Consider the following 20000-nt stretch of genomic DNA (forward strand, 5'->3'; position numbering starts at 1 on the left):
TTAGGGGAGGAACGGCGCCTATACTGTCCCCACTCTCTGCTCCCAACTAGGGGAGGAACGGACCAGTTAGTTAGGGGAGGAACGGACCAGTTAGTTAGGGGAGGAACGGCGCCTATACTGTCCCCACTCTCTGCTCCCAACTAGGGGAGGAAAGGACCAGTTAGTTAGGGGAGGAACGGCGCCTATACTGTCCGCACTCTCTGCTCCCAACTAGGGGAGGAACGGACCAGTTAGTTAGAGGAGGAACGGTGCCTATACTGTCCCCACTCTCTGCTCCCAACTAGGGGAGGAACGGACCAGTTAGTTAGGGGAGGAACGGCGCCTATACTGTCAGCATTCTCTGCTCCCAACTAGGGGAGGAACGGACCAGTTAGTTAGGGGAGGAACGGCGCCTATACTGTCCCCACTCTCTGCTCCCAACTAGGGGAGGAACGGACCAGTTAGTTAGGGGAGGAACGGCGCCTATACTGTCCGCACTCTCTGCTCCCAACTAGGGGAGGAACGGACCAGTTAGTTAGGGGAGGAACGGCGCCTATACTGTCAGCATTCTCTGCTCCCAACTAGGGGAGGAACGGACCAGTTAGTTAGGGGAGGAACGGCGCCTATACTGTCCCCACTCTCTGCTCCCAACTAGGGGAGGAACGGACCAGTTAGTTAGGGGAGGAACGGACCAGTTAGTTAGGGGAGGAACGGCGCCTATACTGTCCCCACTCTCTGCTCCCAACTAGGGGAGGAACGGACCAGTTAGTTAGGGGAGGAACGGCGCCTATACTGTCCCCACTCTCTGCTCCCAACTAGGGGAGGAACGGACCAGTTAGTTAGGGGAGGAACGGACCAGTTAGTTAGGGGAGGAACGGCGCCTATACTGTCCCCACTCTCTGCTCCCAACTAGGGGAGGAACGGACCAGTTAGTTAGGGGAGGAACGGCGCCTATACTGTCCGCACTCTCTGCTCCCAACTAGGGGAGGAACGGACCAGTTAGTTAGGGGAGGAACGGCGCCTATACTGTCAGCATTCTCTGCTCCCAACTAGGGGAGGAACGGACCAGTTAGTTAGGGGAGGAACGGCGCCTATACTGTCCCCACTCTCTGCTCCCAACTAGGGGAGGAACGGACCAGTTAGTTAGGGGAGGAACAGCGCCTATACTGTCCCCACTCTCTGCTCCCAACTAGGGGAGGAACGGACCAGTTAGTTAGGGGAGGAAGGGACCAGTTAGTTAGGGGAGGAACGGCGCCTATACTGTCCCCACTCTCTGCTCCCAACTAGGGGAGGAACGGACCAGTTAGTTAGGGGAGGAACGGCGCCTATACTGTCCCCACTCTCTGCTCCCAACTAGGGGAGGAACGGACCAGTTAGTTAGGGGAGGAACGGCGCCTATACTGTCAGCATTCTCTGCTCCCAACTAGGGGAGGAACGGACCAGTTAGTTAGGGGAGGAACGGCGCCTATACTGTCCCCACTCTCTGCTCCCAACTAGGGGAGGAACGGACCAGTTAGTTAGGGGAGGAACGGACCAGTTAGTTAGGGGAGGAACGGCGCCTATACTGTCCCCACTCTCTGCTCCCAACTAGGGGAGGAACGGACCAGTTAGTTAGGGGAGGAACGGTGCCTATACTGTCCCCAATCTCTGCTCCCAACTAGGGGAGGAACGGCCCAGTTAGTTAGGGGAGGAACGGCGCCTATACTGTCCCCACTCTCTGCTCCCAACTAGGGGAGGAACGGACCAGTTAGTTAGGGGAGGAACGGACCAGTTAGTTAGGGGAGGAACGGCGCCTATACTGTCCCCACTCTCTGCTCCCAACTAGGGGAGGAACGGACCAGTTAGTTAGGGGAGGAACGGCGCCTATACTGTCCCCACTCTCTGCTCCCAACTAGGGGAGGAACGGACCAGTTAGTTAGGGGAGGAACGGCGCCTATACTGTCCCCACTCTCTGCTCCCAACTAGGGGAGGAACGGACCAGTTAGTTAGGGGAGGAACGGACCAGTTAGTTAGGGGAGGAACGGACCAGTTAGTTAGGGGAGGAACGGCGCCTATACTGTCCGCACTCTCTCCTCCCAACTAGGGGAGGAACGGACCAGTTAGTTAGGGGAGGAACGGCGCCTATACTGTCCCCACTCTCTGCTCCCAACTAGGGGAGGAACGGACCAGTTAGTTAGGGGAGGAACGGCGCCTATACTGTCCACACTCTCTGCTCCCAACTAGGGGAGGAACGGACCAGTTAGTTAGGGGAGGAACGGTGCCTATACTGTCCCCACTCTCTGCTCACAACTAGGGGAGGAACGGACCAGTTAGTTAGGGGAGGAAAGGTGCCTATACTGTTAGTTAACTAGTAATGTTAGCTAGGACAGGAACAGACAAGTTAGTTAGCTATTAATGTTAGCTAGGACAGGAACAGACAAGTTAGTTAACTATTAATGTTAGCTAGGGGAGGAACGGACCAGTTAGCTAGCTATTAATGTTAGCTAGGGGAGGAACGGACCAGTTAGCTAGTTATTAATGTTAGCTAGGGGAGGAACGGACCAGTTAGCTAGCTATTAATGTTAGCTAGGGGAGGAACGGACCAGTTAGCTAGCTATTAATGTTAGCTAGGGGAGGAACGGACCAGTTAGCTAGCTATTAATGTTAGCTAGGACAGGAACGGACAAGTTAGTTAACTATTAATGTTAGCTAGGACAGGAACGGACAAGTTAGTTAGCTAGTAATGTTAGCTAGAACAGGAACGAACAAGTTAGTTAGCTAGTAATGTTAGCTAGGACAGGAACAAACACGTTAGCTAACTAGTAATGTTAGCTAGGACAGGAACGAACAAGTTAGTTAACTAGTAATGTTAGCTAGGACAGGAACGAACAAGTTAGTTAACTAGTAATGTTAGCTAGGACAGGAACGGACAAGTTAGTTAGCTAGTAATGTTAGCTAGAACAGGAACGAACAAGTTAGTTAGCTAGTAATGTTAGCTAGGACAGGAACAAACACGTTAGTTAACTAGTAATGTTAGCTAGGACAGGAACGAACAAGTTAGTTAACTAGTAATGTTAGCTAGGACAGGAACGAACAAGTTAGTTAACTAGTAATGTTAGCTAGGACAGGAACGAACAAGTTAGTTAACTAGTTATGTTAGCTAGGACAGGAACGAACAAGTTAGTTAACTAGTAATGTTAGCTAGGACAGGAACGAACAAGTTAGTTAACTAGTAATGTTAGCTAGGACAGGAACAAACAAGTTAGTTAACTAGTAATTTTAGCTAGGACAGGAACGAACAAGTTAGTTAACTAGTAATGTTAGCTAAAAGCTATCACTCTTTGCTCCCAACTAGGAGAGGACCAGACAAGTTAGTTAACTAGTAATGTTAGCTAAAAGCTATCACTCTTTGCTCCCAACTAGGAGAGGACCAGACAAGTTAGTTAACTAGTAATGTTAGCTAAAAGCTATCACTCTTTGCTCCCAACTAGGAGAGGACCAGACAAGTTAGTTAACTAGTAATGTTAGCTAAAAGCTATCACTCTTTGCTCCCAACTAGGAGAGGACCAGACAAGTTAGTTAACTAGTAATGTTAGCTAAAAGCTATCACTCTTTGCTCCCAACTAGGAGAGGACCAGACAAGTTAGTTAGATACGAAGATTAGCTACAAGCTGAACCAGTATCTGTGCGGAATGTAAAAATAAAACCCTCAGACTAATACTCCCATTCACCAGCTCTGCAAGCGTTGTGTCAAAATACATGAGTTGATTCACCAAAATACATGAGTTGATTCACCAAATATGGAGATTCGCTATGACCTTTATTTACTCCAGTTATAGCCGGTATCTACCTCCAAAACAGGGATAAATAAATGAGCTGTAGTAAACTCCCAACCTGCAAGGCAGTAATGAGGTAAACATGAGGTGCCAACTAGAATGTATTGAGTTGTAGTAAACTCCCAACCTGCAAGGCAGTAATGAGGTAAACATGAGGTGCCAACTAGAATGTATTGAGTTGTAGTAAACTCCCAACCTGCAAGGCAGTAATGAGGTAAACATGAGGTGCCAACTAGAATGTATTGAGTTGTAGTAAACTCCCAACCTGCACTGAGATGCAATGTCTCAGACCACTGCGCCATTCGGGAGCGATCTAAAAAATAATCCTCTTTGGCACCTCATGGAAACAGTGTAATCTGGGCTCCCGAATGGCGCAGTGGTCTAAGACACTGCATCTCAGTGCAAGAGGTGTCACTGCAGTACCTGGTTTGAATCCAGGCTGCATCACATCTGGCCGTGATCGGGAGTCCCGTAGGGCGGCGTCACATCTGGCTGTGATCGGGAGTCCCGTAGGGCGGCGTGCATTCGGCCGCATTGTAAATAAGAATTTGTTCTTAACTGACATATACTTAACAAAAAGCATATATGCAACAACTTCAATGATTTAGTTCATATAAGGATATCAATCAATTGAAATAAATTCCTTAGACCCTAATCTATGGATTTCACATGACTGGGCAGGGGCTCAGCCATGGGTGGGCCTGGGAGGGCATAGGCCCACCCACTGGGGAGCCAGGTCCACCCACTGGGGAGCCAGGTCCAGCCAATCAGAATGTGTTTTTTTCCCCACAAAAGGGCTTTATCACAGCCAGAAATACTCCTCAGTTTCATCAGCTGTCCAGGTGGCTGGTCTCAGATGATCCTGCAGGTGAAGAAGCCGGACGTGGAGGTCCTGGGTTGGCATGGTTACATGTGGTCTGCGGTTGTGATGCCGGTTGGACGTATTGCCAAATTCTTTAAAACGACGTTGGAGGCGGCTTATTGTACAGAAATTAACATTAAATTCTCTGGCTACAGCTCTGGTGAACATTCCTGCAGTCAGAATACCAATTGCACACTCCCTCAACTTGAGACATCTGTGGCATTGTGTTGTGACAAAAATGTGCATTTTTGTGGCTTTTTATTGTCCCCAGCACAAGGTGCACCTGTGTAACAATCATGCTGTTTAATCAGGTTCTTGATATGCCACACCTTTCAGATGGATGGATTCTCTTGGTAAAGGAGAAACACTCACTAACAGGGATGTTGACAAATTAGAGCACAAAAGTTGAGCGAAATATGCTTTATGTGCTTATTGATCATTTCAGGTTATGAAACTTTACATGTTGCATTTCTATTTTTGTTTAGTGTATATATCCACCGGCATAACGGGAGTAAATGAAGACAGTTGTTCAGCGACACTCCATATTTGGTATGAACGGTTGCAGAGCTGGTTAATTGTGGGATTTTGAATCTTTCTGGGCGTTAGAGACGCCTCTAATGCACAGAGATAATGGTTCATCTAGAAGCCATCCGTCTCTTAGCTACAAACATACGTTAGAGACGTCTCTAATGCACAGAGATAATGGTTAATCTAGAAGCCATTCGTCTCTTAGCTATAAACATATGTTAGAGACGCCTCTAATGCACAGAGATAATGGTTCATCTAGAAGCCATCCGTCTCTTAGCTATAAACATATGTTAGAGACGCCTCTAATGCACAGAGATAATGGTTCATCTAGAAGCGATCCGTCTCTTAGCTACGATCATATGCACAAAATGCTCTGACGTCATAACAGTAACTAAAGTCTAGGACGAACAATAGCTAGCTAACGTAACTATTATGAGTTGATAAAAGATACTTGGTCAACTATCATGCGTTGGTTAATTAAATAATATACGTTTAGCTTTTTCCACTCAACTCAATCAAGGTCAATTGGCATCACTCCACTGCCACAAAATAAGCCAAAATAGCTAAATAACAACAATATGGACAGTAACTCCGATTGTTAACTAACAACAAGTTAATAGCTAACTAGAGGCTCACTTTAGACGATGTGCTAGGTAAATGACATGTTAAGTCATGCTAATAGCTAACGTTACCTGTTGACCTAATCCTATTCAGTTAAAAACACCGTAGCATAACATTACCTGTTGACCTAATCCTATTCAGTTAAAAACACCGTAGCATAACATTACCTGTTGACCTAATCCTATTCAGTTAAAAACACCGTAGCATAACATTACCTGTTGACCTAATCCTATTCAGTTAAAAACACCGTAGCATAACGTTAACTGTTTACATTAGCTACAAATGTTAGTCAACTCACAAGGTATGGTAGTTATGTAGCTAGATACATAGATGTCTCTTCCCTCAGGCTAAAGGCTTTAGTGGCCCAGCATGTAACCTCCCCTTATCTCACCTCAGTCTACTCACATTGTATATAGACTTGTTTTTCTACTGTATTATTGACTGTATGTTTGTTTATGTGTAACTCTGTGTTGTAGTATGTGTCGAACTGCTTTGCTTTATCTTGGTCGGGGTTTCAGTTGTAAATGAGAACCTGTTCTCAACTGGCCTACCTGGTTAAATTAAGGTGTTCTCAACTGGCCAACCTGGTTAAATAAAGGTGTTCTCAACTGGCCGACCTGGTTAAATAAAGGTGGAATAAATCAATAAAATCAAAAACAAGAAGACAACGCATGTTAACTCCCCAGCTAGTATAACTAGCTTAGCTACAGCTAGCTACCTGTTGAGCTAGAAGCTGGCGTCGCAGCTTCTGCTTTTCCCGTATCTCCTGTAGGCGACTATTCATTTCTTTATCGGTGATTAGTTTAATAAAGTATTTCGTTAGTTACACAAAAAAAATAGTTTAAAACTTGTTTTTTTTCTTGCTGCGGTTTCGGAGGTCGAAAGCTTTTTTACTCGAAAACAATGAACGTTAGTCGAGTTGTGATGACGTTCATCCGGTTCGAATGCTGCGCATGTGATTTGCGTCACAGTTCGTCGCGTTCCTGTCTTTCTGCTGGTGCAATGGAGTAGATGCGACCACACGGTGGTGATGTTGTATCGCGTTATTCCACCGTGAATAAACTGTGAACAATGATCATCAGAAAGGCCGTTTGTCACCAATTCTCTCTACTTCCACCCAAAGTGTGCTGGAAGAGGGGCGTTAACTTCCACTAGCTAGCCCATGCCTCTACCAACCTATAGCTTTCAGATGTTGCTGTAGAGAGCAGTGAAGGTGTAGACTTCAGGAGGAAAGAGAGATTATTGTGTTTCAGTAGCAGGGCTGTTCCAGTAGCAGGGTCTTTCCAGTAGCAGAGGGTCATGTCACAATGCAGGCAGTGCACAGAGGGTCGTGTCACAATGCAGGCGGTGCACAGAGGGTCATGTCACAATGCAGGCAGTGCACAGAGGGTCGTGTCACAATGCAGGCGGTGCACAGAGGGTCATGTCACAATGCTGAATTTTGGCACTTTAGCAAGTCCTTATTGATATTAAAAATCGGATATTGAATTCTCCATGTGGTCTATATTAAAAATACATTGCTTTGAATATAACAGGATTTTAAAATCACTATTGGTGCACAATTTCTACTTAAAATATCATAGGGACAATAGGCAGTCATTTGATGGAACGACCCAGCTACTGCTTTACATAGAAGGATGACCTTTGACCCCAGACACTGATGATATAATGTATCCTAATAACAATAATGTGCCATTTAGCAGAAGCTTTTATCCAGAGAGACTTGCTGCACCCCATTACACTGATCTAAGGTCAGTTAAAGGGTTTATCCAGAGAGACTACATCCCATTACACTGATCTAAGGTCAGTAAAGGGTTTATCCAGAGAGACTACACCCCATTACACTGATCTAAGGTCAGTTAAAGGGTTTATCCAGAGAGACTTGCTGCACCCCATTACACTGATCTAAGGTCAGTTAAAGGGTTTATCCAGAGAGACTACATCCCATTACACTGATCTAAGGTCAGTTAAAGGGTTTATCCAGAGAGACTGCATCCCATTACACTGATCTAAGGTCAGTTAAAGGGTTTATCCAGAGAGACTACATCCCATTACACTGATCTAAGGTCAGTAAAAGGGTTTATCCAGAGAGACTACATCCCATTACACTGATCTAAGGTCAGTTAAAGGGTTTATCTAGAGAGACTACATCCCATTACACTGATCTAAGGTCAGTTAAAGGGTTTATCCAGAGAGACTACATCCCATTACACTGATCTAAGGTCAGTAAAAGGGTTTATCCAGAGAGACTGCATCCCATTACACTGATCTAAGGTCAGTTAAAGGGTTTATCCAGAGAGACTACATCCCATTACACTGATCTAAGGTCAGTTAAAGGGTTTATAAAGAGAGACTACATCCCATTACACTGATCTAAGGTCAGTTAAAGGGTTTATCCAGAGAGACTACATCCCATTACACTGATCTAAGGTCAGTTAAAGGGTTTATCCAGAGAGACTACATCCCATTACACTGATCTAAGGTCAGTTAAAGGGTTTATCCAGAGAGACTGCATCCCATTACACTGATCTAAGGTCAGTAAAAGGGTTTATCCAGAGAGACTGCATCCCATTTCACTGATCTAAGGTCAGTAAAAGAGTTTATCCAGAGAGACTGCATCCCATTACACTGATCTAAGGTCAGTTAAAGGGTTTATCTAGAGAGACTGCATCCCATTACACTGATCTAAGGTCATTAAAAGGGTTTATCCAGAGAGACTGCATCCCATTACACTGATCTAAGGTCAGTTAAAGGGTTTATCTAGAGAGACTGCATCCCATTACACTGATCTAAGGTCAGTAAAGGGTTTATCCAGAGAGACTGCATCCCATTACACTGATCTAAGGTCAGTAAAAGGGTTTATCCAGAGAGACTGCATCCCATTACACTGATCTAAGGTCAGTTAAAGGGTTTATCCAGAGAGACTACATCCCATTACACTGATCTAAGGTCATTAAAAGGGTTTATCCAGAGAGACTGCACCCCATTACACTGATCTAAGGTCAGTTAAAGGGTTTATCCAGAGAGACTGCATCCCATTACACTGATCTAAGGTCAGTAAAAGGGTTTATCCAGAGAGACTGCATCCCATTACACTGATCTAAGGTCAGTTAAAGGGTTTATCCAGAGAGACTGCATCCCATTACACTGATCTAAGGTCAGTTAAAGGGTTTATCCAGAGAGACTGCACCCCATTACACTGATCTAAGGTCAGTTAAAGGGTTTATCCAGAGAGACTGCATCCCATTACACTGATCTAAGGTCAGTTAAAGGGTTTATCCAGAGAGACTGCACCCCATTACACTGATCTAAGGTCAGTTAAAGGGTTTATCCAGAGAGACTGCATCCCATTACACTGATCTAAGGTCAGTTAAAGGGTTTATCCAGAGAGACTGCATCCCATTACACTGATCTAAGGTCAGTAAAAGGGTTTATCCAGAGAGACTGCATCCCATTACACTGATCTAAGGTCAGTAAAGGGTTTATCCAGAGAGACTGCATCCCATTACACTGATCTAAGGTCAGTAAAAGGGTTTATCCAGAGAGACTGCATCCCATTACACTGATCTAAGGTCAGTAAAAGGGTTTATCCAGAGAGACTGCATCCCATTTCACTGATCTAAGGTCAGTAAAAGAGTTTATCCAGAGAGACTGCATCCCATTACACTGATCTAAGGTCAGTTAAAGGGTTTATCTAGAGAGACTGCATCCCATTACACTGATCTAAGGTCATTAAAAGGGTTTATCCAGAGAGACTGCATCCCATTACACTGATCTAAGGTCAGTTAAAGGGTTTATCTAGAGAGACTGCATCCCATTACACTGATCTAAGGTCAGTAAAGGGTTTATCCAGAGAGACTGCATCCCATTACACTGATCTAAGGTCAGTAAAAGGGTTTATCCAGAGAGACTGCATCCCATTACACTGATCTAAGGTCAGTTAAAGGGTTTATCCAGAGAGACTGCATCCCATTACACTGATCTAAGGTCATTAAAAGGGTTTATCCAGAGAGACTGCACCCCATTACACTGATCTAAGGTCAGTTAAAGGGTTTATCCAGAGAGACTGCATCCCATTACACTGATCTAAGGTCAGTAAAAGGGTTTATCCAGAGAGACTGCATCCCATTACACTGATCTAAGGTCAGAAAAAGGGTTTATCCAGAGAGACTGCATCCCATTACACTGATCTAAGGTCAGTTAAAGGGTTTATCCAGAGAGACTGCATCCCATTACACTGATCTAAGGTCAGTTAAAGGGTTTATCCAGAGAGACTGCACCCCATTACACTGATCTAAGGTCAGTTAAAGGGTTTATCCAGAGAGACTGCATCCCATTACACTGATCTAAGGTCAGTTAAAGGGTTTATCCAGAGAGACTGCATCCCATTACACTGATCTAAGGTCAGTAAAAGGGTTTATCCAGAGAGACTGCATCCCATTACACTGATCTAAGGTCAGTTAAAGGGTTTATCCAGAGAGTCTTGCTGCATCCCATTACACTGATCTAAGGTCAGTTAAAGGGTTTATCCAGAGAGACTGCATCCCATTACACTGATCTAAGGTCAGTTAAAGGGTTTATCCAGAGAGACTGCATCCCATTACACTGATCTAAGGTCAGTTAAAGGGTTTATCTAGAGAGACTGCATCCCATTACACTGATCTAAGGTCAGTTAAAGGGTTTATCCAGAGAGACTGCATCCCATTACACTGATCTAAGGTCATTAAAAGGGTTTATCCAGAGAGACTGCATCCCATTACACTGATCTAAGGTCATTAAAAGGGTTTATCCAGAGAGACTGCATCCCATTACACTGATCTAAGGTCATTAAAAGGGTTTATCCAGAGAGACTGCATCCCATTACACTGATCTAAGGTCAGTTAAAGGGTTTATCTAGAGAGACTGCATCCCATTACACTGATCTAAGGTCAGTTAAAGGGTTTATCCAGAGAGACTGCATCCCATTACACTGATCTAAGGTCATTAAAAGGGTTTATCCAGAGAGACTGCATCCCATTACACTGATCTAAGGTCAGTTAAAGGGTTTATCTAGAGAGACTGCATCCCATTACACTGATCTAAGGTCAGTAAAGGGTTTATCCAGAGAGACTGCATCCCATTACACTGATCTAAGGTCAGTAAAAGGGTTTATCCAGAGAGACTGCATCCCATTACACTGATCTAAGGTCAGTTAAAGGGTTTATCCAGAGAGACTGCATCCCATTACACTGATCTAAGGTCATTAAAAGGGTTTATCCAGAGAGACTGCACCCCATTACACTGATCTAAGGTCAGTTAAAGGGTTTATCCAGAGAGACTGCATCCCATTACACTGATCTAAGGTCAGTAAAAGGGTTTATCCAGAGAGACTGCATCCCATTACACTGATCTAAGGTCAGTAAAGGGTTTATCCAGAGAGACTGCATCCCATTACACTGATCTAAGGTCAGTTAAAGGGTTTATCCAGAGAGACTGCATCCCATTACACTGATCTAAGGTCAGTTAAAGGGTTTATCCAGAGAGACTGCACCCCATTACACTGATCTAAGGTCAGTTAAAGGGTTTATCCAGAGAGACTGCATCCCATTACACTGATCTAAGGTCAGTTAAAGGGTTTATCCAGAGAGACTGCATCCCATTACACTGATCTAAGGTCAGTAAAAGGGTTTATCCAGAGAGACTGCATCCCATTACACTGATCTAAGGTCAGTTAAAGGGTTTATCCAGAGAGTCTTGCTGCATCCCATTACACTGATCTAAGGTCAGTAAAAGGGTTTATCCAGAGAGACTGTATCCCATTACACTGATCTAAGGTCAGTAAAAGGGTTTATCTAGAGAGACTGCATCCCATTACACTGATCTAAGGTCATTAAAAGGGTTTATCCAGAGAGTCTGCATCCCATTACACTGATCTAAGGTCAGTAAAAGGGTTTATCCAGAGAGACTACATCCCATTACACTGATCTAAGGTCAGTTAAAGGGTTTATCCAGAGAGTCTGCATCCCATTACACTGATCTAAGGTCAGTTAAAGGGTTTATCCAGAGAGACTGCATCCCATTACACTGATCTAAGGTCAGTTAAAGGGTTTATCCAGAGAGACTGCATCCCATTACACTGATCTAAGGTCAGTTAAAGGGTTTATCCAGAGAGACTGCATCCCATTACACTGATCTAAGGTCAGTTAAAGGGTTTATCCAGAGAGACTACATCCCATTACACTGATCTAAGGTCAGTTAAAGGGTTTATCCAGAGAGACTGCACCCCATTACACTGATCTAAGGTCAGTAAAAGGGTTTATCCAGAGAGTCTTGCTGCACCCCATTACACTGATCTAAGGTCAGTAAAAGGGTTTATCCAGAGAGTCTTGCTGCATCCCATTACACTGATCTAAGGTCAGTAAAAGGGTTTATCCAGAGAGTCTTGCTGCATCCCATTACACTGATCTAAGGTCAGTAAAAGGGTTTATCCAGAGAGTCTTGCTGCATCCCATTACACTGATCTAAGGTCAGTAAAAGGGTTTATCTAGAGAGACTGCACCCCATTACACTGATCTAAGGTCAGTAAAAGGGTTTATCCAGAGAGACTACATCCCATTACACTGATCTAAGGTCAGTAAAAGGGTTTATCCAGAGAGACTGCATCCCATTACACTGATCTAAGGTCAGTTAAAGGGTTTATCCAGAGAGACTGCATCCCATTACACTGATCTAAGGTCAGTTAAAGGGTTTATCCAGAGAGACTGCATCCCATTACACTGATCTAAGGTCAGTAAAAGGGTTTATCCAGAGAGACTACATCCCATTACACTGATCTAAGGTCAGTTAAAGGGTTTATCCAGAGAGACTGCATCCCATTACACTGATCTAAGGTCAGTTAAAGGGTTTATCCAGAGAGACTGCATCCCATTACACTGATCTAAGGTCAGTTAAAGGGTTTATCCAGAGAGACTACATCCCATTACACTGATCTAAGGTCAGTAAACGGGTTTATCCAGAGAGACTTGCTGCACCCCATTACACTGATCTAAGGTCAGTAAAAGGGTTTATCCAGAGAGTCTTGCTGCATCCCATTACACTGATCTAAGGTCAGTAAAAGGGTTTATCCAGAGAGTCTTGCTGCATCCCATTACACTGATCTAAGGTCAGTAAAAGGGTTTATCCAGAGAGTCTTGCTGCATCCCATTACACTGATCTAAGGTCAGTAAAAGGGTTTATCCAGAGAGTCTTGCTGCACCCCATTACACTGATCTAAGGTCAGTTAAAGGGTTTATCCAGAGAGACTGCATCCCATTACACTGATCTAAGGTCAGTTAAAGGGTTTATCCAGAGAGACTGCACCCCATTACACTGATCTAAGGTCAGTAAAAGGGTTTATCCAGAGAGTCTTGCTGCACCCCATTACACTGATCTAAGGTCAGTAAAAGGGTTTATCCAGAGAGTCTTGCTGCATCCCATTACACTGATCTAAGGTCAGTAAAAGGGTTTATCCAGAGAGTCTTGCTGCATCCCATTACACTGATCTAAGGTCAGTAAAAGGGTTTATCCAGAGAGTCTTGCTGCATCCCATTACACTGATCTAAGGTCAGTAAAAGGGTTTATCCAGAGAGTCTTGCTGCACCCCATTACACTGATCTAAGGTCAGTTAAAGGGTTTATCCAGAGAGACTGCATCCCATTACACTGATCTAAGGTCAGTTAAAGGGTTTATCCAGAGAGACTGCACCCCATTACACTGATCTAAGGTCAGTAAAAGGGTTTATCCAGAGAGACTGCATCCCATTACACTGATCTAAGGTCAGTAAAAGGGTTTATCCAGAGAGACTGCACCCCATTACACTGATCTAAGGTCAGTAAAAGGGTTTATCTAGAGAGACTGCATCCCATTACACTGATCTAAGGTCAGTAAAAGGGTTTATCTAGAGAGACTGCATCCCATTACACTGATCTAAGGTCAGTAAAAGGGTTTATCCAGAGAGACTGCACCCCATTACACTGATCTAAGGTCAGTTAAAGGGTTTATCCAGAGAGACTGCATCCCATTACACTGATCTAAGGTCAGTTAAAGGGTTTATCCAGAGAGACTGCATCCCATTACACTGATCTAAGGTCAGTAAAAGGGTTTATCCAGAGAGACTACATCCCATTACACTGATCTAAGGTCAGTTAAAGGGTTTATCCAGAGAGACTACATCCCATTACACTGATCTAAGGTCAGTTAAAGGGTTTATCCAGAGAGACTACATCCCATTACACTGATCTAAGGTCAGTTAAAGGGTTTATCCAGAGAGACTGCATCCCATTACACTGATCTAAGGTCAGTAAAAGGGTTTATCCAGAGAGACTGCATCCCATTTCACTGATCTAAGGTCAGTAAAAGAGTTTATCCAGAGAGACTGCATCCCATTACACTGATCTAAGGTCAGTTAAAGGGTTTATCTAGAGAGACTGCATCCCATTACACTGATCTAAGGTCATTAAAAGGGTTTATCCAGAGAGACTGCATCCCATTACACTGATCTAAGGTCAGTTAAAGGGTTTATCTAGAGAGACTGCATCCCATTACACTGATCTAAGGTCAGTAAAAGGGTTTATCCAGAGAGTCTTGCTGCACCCCATTACACTGATCTAAGGTCAGTTAAAGGGTTTATCCAGAGAGACTGCATCCCATTACACTGATCTAAGGTCAGTTAAAGGGTTTATCCAGAGAGACTGCACCCCATTACACTGATCTAAGGTCAGTAAAAGGGTTTATCCAGAGAGACTGCATCCCATTACACTGATCTAAGGTCAGTAAAAGGGTTTATCCAGAGAGACTGCACCCCATTACACTGATCTAAGGTCAGTAAAAGGGTTTATCTAGAGAGACTGCATCCCATTACACTGATCTAAGGTCAGTAAAAGGGTTTATCTAGAGAGACTGCATCCCATTACACTGATCTAAGGTCAGTAAAAGGGTTTATCCAGAGAGACTGCACCCCATTACACTGATCTAAGGTCAGTTAAAGGGTTTATCCAGAGAGACTGCATCCCATTACACTGATCTAAGGTCAGTTAAAGGGTTTATCCAGAGAGACTGCATCCCATTACACTGATCTAAGGTCAGTAAAAGGGTTTATCCAGAGAGACTACATCCCATTACACTGATCTAAGGTCAGTTAAAGGGTTTATCCAGAGAGACTACATCCCATTACACTGATCTAAGGTCAGTTAAAGGGTTTATCCAGAGAGACTACATCCCATTACACTGATCTAAGGTCAGTTAAAGGGTTTATCCAGAGAGACTGCATCCCATTACACTGATCTAAGGTCAGTAAAAGGGTTTATCCAGAGAGACTGCATCCCATTTCACTGATCTAAGGTCAGTAAAAGAGTTTATCCAGAGAGACTGCATCCCATTACACTGATCTAAGGTCAGTTAAAGGGTTTATCTAGAGAGACTGCATCCCATTACACTGATCTAAGGTCATTAAAAGGGTTTATCCAGAGAGACTGCATCCCATTACACTGATCTAAGGTCAGTTAAAGGGTTTATCTAGAGAGACTGCATCCCATTACACTGATCTAAGGTCAGTAAAGGGTTTATCCAGAGAGACTGCATCCCATTACACTGATCTAAGGTCAGTAAAAGGGTTTATCCAGAGAGACTGCATCCCATTACACTGATCTAAGGTCAGTTAAAGGGTTTATCCAGAGAGACTACATCCCATTACACTGATCCAAGGTCATTAAAAGGGTTTATCCAGAGAGACTGCACCCCATTACACTGATCTAAGGTCAGTTAAAGGGTTTATCCAGAGAGACTGCATCCCATTACACTGATCTAAGGTCAGTAAAAGGGTTTATCCAGAGAGACTGCATCCCATTACACTGATCTAAGGTCAGTTAAAGGGTTTATCCAGAGAGACTGCATCCCATTACACTGATCTAAGGTCAGTTAAAGGGTTTATCCAGAGAGACTGCACCCCATTACACTGATCTAAGGTCAGTTAAAGGGTTTATCCAGAGAGACTGCATCCCATTACACTGATCTAAGGTCAGTTAAAGGGTTTATCCAGAGAGACTGCACCCCATTACACTGATCTAAGGTCAGTTGAAGGGTTTATCCAGAGAGACTGCATCCCATTACACTGATCTAAGGTCAGTTAAAGGGTTTATCCAGAGAGACTGCATCCCATTACACTGATCTAAGGTCAGTAAAAGGGTTTATCCAGAGAGACTGCATCCCATTACACTGATCTAAGGTCAGTAAAGGGTTTATCCAGAGAGACTGCATCCCATTACACTGATCTAAGGTCAGTAAAAGGGTTTATCCAGAGAGACTGCATCCCATTACACTGATCTAAGGTCAGTAAAAGGGTTTATCCAGAGAGACTGCATCCCATTTCACTGATCTAAGGTCAGTAAAAGAGTTTATCCAGAGAGACTGCATCCCATTACACTGATCTAAGGTCAGTTAAAGGGTTTATCTAGAGAGACTGCATCCCATTACACTGATCTAAGGTCATTAAAAGGGTTTATCCAGAGAGACTGCATCCCATTACACTGATCTAAGGTCAGTTAAAGGGTTTATCTAGAGAGACTGCATCCCATTACACTGATCTAAGGTCAGTAAAGGGTTTATCCAGAGAGACTGCATCCCATTACACTGATCTAAGGTCAGTAAAAGGGTTTATCCAGAGAGACTGCATCCCATTACACTGATCTAAGGTCAGTTAAAGGGTTTATCCAGAGAGACTGCATCCCATTACACTGATCTAAGGTCATTAAAAGGGTTTATCCAGAGAGACTGCACCCCATTACACTGATCTAAGGTCAGTTAAAGGGTTTATCCAGAGAGACTGCATCCCATTACACTGATCTAAGGTCAGTAAAAGGGTTTATCCAGAGAGACTGCATCCCATTACACTGATCTAAGGTCAGTAAAGGGTTTATCCAGAGAGACTGCATCCCATTACACTGATCTAAGGTCAGTTAAAGGGTTTATCCAGAGAGACTGCATCCCATTACACTGATCTAAGGTCAGTTAAAGGGTTTATCCAGAGAGACTGCACCCCATTACACTGATCTAAGGTCAGTTAAAGGGTTTATCCAGAGAGACTGCATCCCATTACACTGATCTAAGGTCAGTTAAAGGGTTTATCCAGAGAGACTGCATCCCATTACACTGATCTAAGGTCAGTAAAAGGGTTTATCCAGAGAGACTGCATCCCATTACACTGATCTAAGGTCAGTTAAAGGGTTTATCCAGAGAGTCTTGCTGCATCCCATTACACTGATCTAAGGTCAGTTAAAGGGTTTATCCAGAAAGACTGCATCCCATTACACTGATCTAAGGTCAGTTAAAGGGTTTATCCAGAGAGACTGCATCCCATTACACTGATCTAAGGTCAGTTAAAGGGTTTATCTAGAGAGACTGCATCCCATTACACTGATCTAAGGTCAGTTAAAGGGTTTATCCAGAGAGACTGCATCCCATTACACTGATCTAAGGTCATTAAAAGGGTTTATCCAGAGAGACTGCATCCCATTACACTGATCTAAGGTCATTAAAAGGGTTTATCCAGAGAGACTGCATCCCATTACACTGATCTAAGGTCATTAAAAGGGTTTATCCAGAGAGACTGCATCCCATTACACTGATCTAAGGTCAGTTAAAGGGTTTATCTAGAGAGACTGCATCCCATTACACTGATCTAAGGTCAGTTAAAGGGTTTATCCAGAGAGACTGCATCCCATTACACTGATCTAAGGTCATTAAAAGGGTTTATCCAGAGAGACTGCATCCCATTACACTGATCTAAGGTCAGTTAAAGGGTTTATCTAGAGAGACTGCATCCCATTACACTGATCTAAGGTCAGTAAAGGGTTTATCCAGAGAGACTGCATCCCATTACACTGATCTAAGGTCAGTAAAAGGGTTTATCCAGAGAGACTGCATCCCATTACACTGATCTAAGGTCAGTTAAAGGGTTTATCCAGAGAGACTGCATCCCATTACACTGATCTAAGGTCATTAAAAGGGTTTATCCAGAGAGACTGCACCCCATTACACTGATCTAAGGTCAGTTAAAGGGTTTATCCAGAGAGACTGCATCCCATTACACTGATCTAAGGTCAGTAAAAGGGTTTATCCAGAGAGACTGCATCCCATTACACTGATCTAAGGTCAGTAAAGGGTTTATCCAGAGAGACTGCATCCCATTACACTGATCTAAGGTCAGTTAAAGGGTTTATCCAGAGAGACTACATCCCATTACACTGATCTAAGGTCAGTTAAAGGGTTTATCCAGAGAGACTGCACCCCATTACACTGATCTAAGGTCAGTTAAAGGGTTTATCCAGAGAGACTGCATCCCATTACACTGATCTAAGGTCAGTTAAAGGGTTTATCCAGAGAGACTGCATCCCATTACACTGATCTAAGGTCAGTAAAAGGGTTTATCCAGAGAGACTGCATCCCATTACACTGATCTAAGGTCAGTTAAAGGGTTTATCCAGAGAGTCTTGCTGCATCCCATTACACTGATCTAAGGTCAGTAAAAGGGTTTATCCAGAGAGACTGTATCCCATTACACTGATCTAAGGTCAGTAAAAGGGTTTATCTAGAGAGACTGCATCCCATTACACTGATCTAAGGTCATTAAAAGGGTTTATCCAGAGAGTCTGCATCCCATTACACTGATCTAAGGTCAGTAAAAGGGTTTATCCAGAGAGACTACATCCCATTACACTGATCTAAGGTCAGTTAAAGGGTTTATCCAGAGAGTCTGCATCCCATTACACTGATCTAAGGTCAGTTAAAGGGTTTATCCAGAGAGACTGCATCCCATTACACTGATCTAAGGTCAGTTAAAGGGTTTATCCAGAGAGACTGCATCCCATTACACTGATCTAAGGTCAGTTAAAGGGTTTATCCAGAGAGACTGCATCCCATTACACTGATCTAAGGTCAGTTAAAGGGTTTATCCAGAGAGACTACATCCCATTACACTGATCTAAGGTCAGTTAAAGGGTTTATCCAGAGAGACTGCACCCCATTACACTGATCTAAGGTCAGTAAAAGGGTTTATCCAGAGAGTCTTGCTGCACCCCATTACACTGATCTAAGGTCAGTAAAAGGGTTTATCCAGAGAGTCTTGCTGCATCCCATTACACTGATCTAAGGTCAGTAAAAGGGTTTATCCAGAGAGTCTTGCTGCATCCCATTACACTGATCTAAGGTCAGTAAAAGGGTTTATCCAGAGAGTCTTGCTGCATCCCATTACACTGATCTAAGGTCAGTAAAAGGGTTTATCTAGAGAGACTGCACCCCATTACACTGATCTAAGGTCAGTAAAAGGGTTTATCCAGAGAGACTACATCCCATTACACTGATCTAAGGTCAGTAAAAGGGTTTATCCAGAGAGACTGCATCCCATTACACTGATCTAAGGTCAGTTAAAGGGTTTATCCAGAGAGACTGCATCCCATTACACTGATCTAAGGTCAGTTAAAGGGTTTATCCAGAGAGACTGCATCCCATTACACTGATCTAAGGTCAGTAAAAGGGTTTATCCAGAGAGACTACATCCCATTACACTGATCTAAGGTCAGTTAAAGGGTTTATCCAGAGAGACTGCATCCCATTACACTGATCTAAGGTCAGTTAAAGGGTTTATCCAGAGAGACTGCATCCCATTACACTGATCTAAGGTCAGTTAAAGGGTTTATCCAGAGAGACTACATCCCATTACACTGATCTAAGGTCAGTAAACGGGTTTATCCAGAGAGACTTGCTGCACCCCATTACACTGATCTAAGGTCAGTAAAAGGGTTTATCCAGAGAGTCTTGCTGCACCCCATTACACTGATCTAAGGTCAGTAAAAGGGTTTATCCAGAGAGTCTTGCTGCACCCCATTACACTGATCTAAGGTCAGTAAAAGGGTTTATCCAGAGAGTCTTGCTGCATCCCATTACACTGATCTAAGGTCAGTAAAAGGGTTTATCCAGAGAGTCTTGCTGCATCCCATTACACTGATCTAAGGTCAGTAAAAGGGTTTATCCAGAGAGTCTTGCTGCATCCCATTACACTGATCTAAGGTCAGTAAAAGGGTTTATCCAGAGAGTCTTGCTGCACCCCATTACACTGATCTAAGGTCAGTTAAAGGGTTTATCCAGAGAGACTGCATCCCATTACACTGATCTAAGGTCAGTTA

At 43.6% G+C, this 20000-nt stretch overlaps 1 protein-coding gene across 1 annotated transcript in view; it reads right to left on the reverse strand.

Annotated features, from left to right (window-relative positions):
• Positions 1-6728, reverse strand: part of LOC139374069 (N(6)-adenosine-methyltransferase non-catalytic subunit METTL14-like) — a 20584-nt gene extending 13856 nt beyond the window's left edge. Inside the window, exon 1 of the mRNA XM_071115050.1 lies at positions 6524-6728. Within this exon, the coding sequence (XP_070971151.1) occupies positions 6524-6589 (66 nt within the window). The 5' untranslated portion in view covers positions 6590-6728. The remainder of the gene's footprint in view (positions 1-6523) is intronic.
• Positions 6729-20000: the final 13272 nt, after the last annotated feature.

The sequence above is a fragment of the Oncorhynchus clarkii genome, chromosome 19, assembly GCF_045791955.1.
Source record: "Oncorhynchus clarkii lewisi isolate Uvic-CL-2024 chromosome 19, UVic_Ocla_1.0, whole genome shotgun sequence".
Classification (NCBI taxonomy): Eukaryota; Metazoa; Chordata; class Actinopteri; order Salmoniformes; family Salmonidae; genus Oncorhynchus; species Oncorhynchus clarkii.